Consider the following 5,999-nt stretch of genomic DNA (forward strand, 5'->3'; position numbering starts at 1 on the left):
ACTTGTTCGGGTGTTACCATTTAGTGGTCATTTGTACAGAATATGCACTGAACTGTGCAATCTACTAATAAAAGTTTAAATCAATCAATCAAACAAAGGGGTTGACATTTATTCCTTTTTCTGAGCATTTTTGGATGTTTAATTTCATCTTGATTTCACTTTCCCTATTTTTTTTCACGCACTTACACCAAAGGAGTCCACCTCACGCATGGGAAACATTATAAAGGGAAAATCGTTCATTAAAATGAACTGGGGGACGTGCGACTACTGTATTTTTTAATGTAACTATTTCTTGTTTACTTTTTGTAGCGTATTAGTACTTTAGAAGAGTACAGTTCTGTATTGATGACATAAAAACATACAGTGATGTATATTTTATACTATTTGAGTTAGACTTAAAGCTATTTTAGAATTCAACATCAGCACATTTCCGACACACACACAGACAGTTTATTACACAGTATCACACTTGTTTGCTACATTTATTTAATGATCCTTTTTCATTGAAAACAAAATACAGAAGAAGTTTCTAATCTGTTAATATACAGTACCATTTAGATACAGTAACAACCTTCCCAACTTATGTACAAAACGTTGACAGACTCCTCCTCTGCTTCTATTGGGGTCTATTCACCATGTTTGACCATCAGGGAATAGAATGGCGTGTCGGCCTCTCAGTTGGAGTCCTCACGGTCTTGAAACTCAGAGCTGCTGGTTCAATGTGTCCTCACGGTCGTCCTCGATGTCCAGCTCCAGGTCTGTGTCTTCTGAAAGATTCGATTCCTGCTCTGTGAGGGACTGTTGTTGCGACATTGATCGCACACTGTGAACCATGCCGGATGACGCAGTCTGTCTCTGCTCGGGGCCCTGGACCCCGCATGGGTCGGACGTCCCTTCCCCTTTAACACTGCACATATCCTCCTCCCTTTTTGCTCCTTGGGGATTTTCCTGACCGATTGAACATCAAATTAAAATCTTCCATACAATAACATTTATAATGTGAGAAGATGAAGTGAAGAGCACCGACCTGTTTCAGTCTTCGCCATTTTGCACGACGGTTTTGAAACCAGGTTTTGACCTGAAAAACAAAGTGATCAAAAAATGTATGTATAGCAATATACATGTTTTTGGGTACATTATCAGAATTAGAACTGAACTATTGTATTGGGTTGGTCTGGCAATGTTGTCAGCAGGAGACGGCTGTGTCGCAAATTTGCATAGTTGCACAAGTGCCTTCACACTAAGGCTGAGATTTAATTCTCTGCTCCCATACTTCTATTTAAGTGTGTATACCATGTACACCAGAGTCCCACGTTTTTGCCGGGTATAGCGCTGTTCCAAATTGATTATTGGAGTTGCACACTTGCCACAAATCTCTTTTGCAATGTTTATACGCTTTCTAGTCTTCTTCTCTTCTTTGTAGTTGTGAATTGTAACCACTCCAGCTGGTCTCTCCCCTTCTGCCATACATAACCAAGATGGCGATGGTTGAGGTTGGCTTGGATCCTTCACTTGCTATTTAAGGAATTCCAAGCGCACTCTATTCTGCCATATTTCTCAGTAGAACGCATTCACGCACTCAAAATTCTTATTGTGTGCACGGCGCTGAGCGCACCTCCAGGAGGCAGTTCGGCTGCAGCAAGCAGCTGCAATCAATCATCTGTAATCAACCCACCTGTCGCTGATGAGAAGTCCTGCCTTCATAAAACAGCACAACCTGCTATCCTGTGCCAGAACGTAGCGACCTGTCATGTACAGTAAGCCGAATCGATCTAGCTTTACACACTCTCTGTGTTTTCTCCCCCGCTGTGTTCACTTGTCTCGTGTTTTCCTTGTCGTCATCCAGCAGAAATTCCTCCGTTCCCGCGTCACGAACTTGTGTGTCTCGTCTCCCCGTATTCCCTCTGGTTCTCGACCTCCCGCCTGGACACGGTTTTTCGACGCTTCTCTATTACCCCTGACTTCCTGCCTGTTCTCTAGCCTGTATTGCCCCTTTTGGACTTCCGCCTCTCGCTCAAAATTCCCGGTAACACTCAGCAGTTAATTCCTACACATAGTCGCACACCATACACATATTTTGTATTATTCACACACTTCATTTATTATTTATATATATATTGGGTATATATATAAATGAATTTAGAGCAAAACAACGTCCCTCCTGTCTTTTCCGTCTTCTTCCCCTGCACATCCGTAACAGGAAGTGTGTGATTTGAAACACGGGCTAGGTCTTAATTTGCACACAACGGGGAGACAAACATCAGAGGTTGCATTTCACAATTCAAATGGAGTGGATAATTATTCCCATCGTCATTTCCAGTACGTTGCAATTATGGTTTCGACAACACTTTACTGTCCAAGAAATAAGTGTGCAGTGTACATTTAGTGTACATATTAAAGTGTACTGTGAAAGTATTCGATGTCTGATGATGTGTGTCTCAGTTCGTACACTTTCATACATCAATTCCATCGAGTGCATTACGACTGTGGAACCGATACGTTTCCACTCAAGTCCATTTGTGCATTGCGTGTATACTGCGTCCTGGCTCCAACGCTATCCAAAACAAATACGCACGGCTTCCAGTTCGACATAATACCTCAACTCACGAGCTTAATTGGGTCTGTGAGGGTTCTTTTAACTCAAACGGCAGTTTTAACATGTAATATGTCTTTTAAAAAGAAAAACTAACTTTTTTATAACAAATATTGTATAAAAACAATACAAGAAAATATACTACGAACAACTATCGTAGTTTTTTAAAATGGTAAATGCTAAATGGGTTGTACTTACTTGTATAGCGTTTTTCTACCTTCAAGGTACTCAAAGCGCTTTGACACTACTTCCACATTCACCCATTCACACACTGATGGAGGGAGATGCCATGCAAGGCGCTAACCAGCACCCATCAGGAGCAAGGGTGAAGTGTCTTGCTCAGGACACAACGGACGTGACGAGGTTGGTAATAGGTGGGGATTGAACCAGTTACCCTCGGGTTGCGGACGACCACTCTCCCAAATGCACGACGCCGTTAAAGTAGTGTAATAATAATGGACATTTACTTTAGAAAGGGGATTTAAACAATTTTTCTTCAGCTGCTTTTCCGTCAAACACACCATAATCTGTTTTTCTGTATTTTCATGGATGAATGTCCGCCGTCTGGATATTATTTTTAAATCATTGGCGAGCGTTAGACTCATTCTGCTTCAGAACGGTGAAGATTAGCTCGAATCGCTCGGCCAAGTTGGCGAGACGCTCTGTCATGTTTTTGATGATTTATTTCTTTAATTCAATGAATATCATCCACTTCTTCTTCTAAGCACTGTCATTCACACACATTCATTCTTCCCATGGTGGAAAAACAATAAGTTATGTCCATCTTTTGCTACAAGTTATTGCCATGTATACGTTGGTAAACCTCACTTCCTGACAACATCAAAAAGTGCTGGCTATTGGGCTTTTAGCTCAGTAGCTAGCACGCTCGTTTCTCAAGCGGAAGAACCAGATCCAGAAACAAAGCAGGGACCGATCCACGTGGGTTACACTAGTTAAATGGCATACTCGTATTGCGGGAATGCTTGTAACTAAAATATTTGATTGCAATTAAACGCGTTACAATTAGCATAGAGTCAGCTCTTAGTCCAAAACACTCTTTGTTGAGGTAGCACTGTGTTTTTACCGAATGTCGGTGCAAAGCCAGCAATTTCACACGGATAAGGGGCAGGGAGTACTACACATAAACAATTGCTATACGGTTGAGTTTTAGAATGAAACGTTTCAGTTTCAATAAAAGGTTGCCTAATGGCCTAGTGGTTAGAGTGTCCGCCCTCAGATCGGTAGGTCGTGAGTTCAAAGCCCGGCTGAGTCATACCAAAGACTATAAAAATGGGACCCATTACCTCCCTGCTTGGCACTCAGCATTAAGGGTTGGAATTGGGGGTTAAATCACCAAAAATGATTCCCGGGCGTGGCACTGCTGCTGCCCACTGCTCCCCTCACCTTCCAGGGGGTGATCAAGGGTGATGGGTCAAATGCAGAGAATAATTTCGCCACACCTAGTGTGTGTGTGACAATCATTGGTACTTTAACTTTTAACTTTATTTGCCCATGCATGTTAAACAACAAAAATCGGGAAAATATTTTAAAAAAACATGCTAGTCCACCTTTCTTCTCCTCCAGTTGTGTCTTCTGTCTGTTTGTTTGTTTGTTTGTTGAATCTAGGCCAAAAAACTTTGCAGAACCAGTAGTCTAATGCTGTACTCCACACGCACCAAACAAGGGGTCGAGAACCTTTTTGGTCGAGAGAGCCCATCCATTTTCTACCGCTTATTCCCTTTGGGGTCGTGAGGGGCGCTGGTGCCTAGCTCAGCTACAATCGGGCGGAAGGTGTCGTACACCCTGGACAAGTCGCCACCTCATCGCAGGGCCAACACAGATAGACAGACAACATTCACACTCACATTCACACACTAGGGCCAATTTAGTGTTGCCAATCAACCTATCCCCAGGTGCATGTCTTTGGAAGTGGGAGGAAGCCAGAGTACCCGGAGGAACCCACGCAGTCACGGGAAGAACATGCAAACTCCACACAGAAAGATCAAGAGCCCGGGATTGAACCCTGACTACTCAGGACCTTCATATTGTGAGGCAGACGCACTAACCCCTCTGCCATTGTCAAGCCACGGAGAGAGCCATGAAAGACAAATATTTTAAAATGTATTTCTGTGAGAGCCATGCACTATTTTTTAACACTGAATACAACTAAATGCGTAAATTTTTAAGTAAGACCAACATTTTTAGGTATAATAAGTTTCTTATTATTTTTAATAACATTGTTATTCTGAAGCTAACCAATAATAAATAAAATACTTCTAACCATTAATGCGACATTTTGAACAGGTGCAATACAAAACGGATGGGTGGATTAAAATGCACAAGAATGTTATTTTTATTTTGAACGTTATTTTTAAATCTGTGATTACAAGCGGAATGATTCATTACTTATCATGTTAAGCAATGTCAGCTAAGATTTATCTGACAGTCAGGTGTAGTCATCAAAAGAGCCACATCTGGCTCGAGAGCCATAGAATCCCTATACGTCTGTCCCAAATGGTGTGCGTGCAGCAATGGACCCTAACCACCCTCAATCATCACCCTCTTGGCAACGCAGGGGAACTGGAGGGACTCACTCAAGTGGTTGCAATTCACAATTAAAAGGAGAGAAGAAGACTAAATACTGCGATCGTCATTTTTGGACAGTAAGCAATCCAATTGCACCATCAGGAAAGTGCACATGGTATTCATAGTGAAGTGTAGTAATAAAAGTTTAATATTATATTGATATTTTATGTTACATTTAGTGTGCCTTGACTGTACAATTATTCACTTTGTGTTACTGCATTGTTGTTTTGCCTGTTCTCACCTGTCGCTCGCTAAGCTGTAGCATCTTGGCCAGTCTTTTCCTCTCTGGCGGTGAAAGGTACTTTTGGGTCTCAAACTTCTTCTCCAGTTCAATAGTTTGGTCGTTGGAGAACCGAACCTGGCCACCTTTTCGCTTGTGCAAAGGCCGCTGGATGAAGGGCGTCCACAACAGAGGTTTCCCTTTTTAGACAAAAGCACATGCAGTTGTATCTTTAAGACAAATATTGATTACAAATATACAATCAGCATGTTACATATAGTACATTATTGTTGACTGTAAACATACTGACCAATTATGGAAAATACAGAATTAATTGTCTGCTTGAATCAAAATGCTGCATACCGTATTTCCTTGAATTGCCGCCGGGGCGCTAATTAATTTAAAACCTCTTCTCACTCCTGCGCTTACCAAAGGCATGCGGTAAAAGTAAGCATGCACTAATTATTTTAAAACCTCTTCTCACTCCGGCACTTACCAAAGGTATGCAGTAAAAATTTGAGTGTGATGTAAGCTTGGACCTTAAATCCCACTGAATAGCTCTTAATCTTCTTCCCTTTATGTGATTTCAAATTACCGGTA

General features: G+C 41.7%; 1 protein-coding gene across 1 annotated transcript in view; it reads right to left on the bottom strand.

Annotated features, from left to right (window-relative positions):
- Positions 1 to 463: 463 nt before the first annotated feature.
- The window catches only part of hhex (hematopoietically expressed homeobox), a 20,954-nt gene continuing 15,418 nt past the window's right edge, over positions 464 to 5,999 (bottom strand). Inside the window, exons 2-4 of the mRNA XM_061908723.1 lie at positions 5,421 to 5,599; positions 1,028 to 1,078; positions 464 to 948 (exon numbers count right to left, since the gene is read on the bottom strand). Of these exons, the coding sequence (XP_061764707.1) occupies positions 703 to 948; positions 1,028 to 1,078; positions 5,421 to 5,599 (476 nt within the window). The 3' untranslated portion in view covers positions 464 to 702. The remainder of the gene's footprint in view (positions 949 to 1,027; positions 1,079 to 5,420; positions 5,600 to 5,999) is intronic.

Source organism: Nerophis ophidion, linkage group LG08 (assembly GCF_033978795.1).
Source record: "Nerophis ophidion isolate RoL-2023_Sa linkage group LG08, RoL_Noph_v1.0, whole genome shotgun sequence".
Classification (NCBI taxonomy): domain Eukaryota; kingdom Metazoa; phylum Chordata; class Actinopteri; order Syngnathiformes; family Syngnathidae; genus Nerophis; species Nerophis ophidion.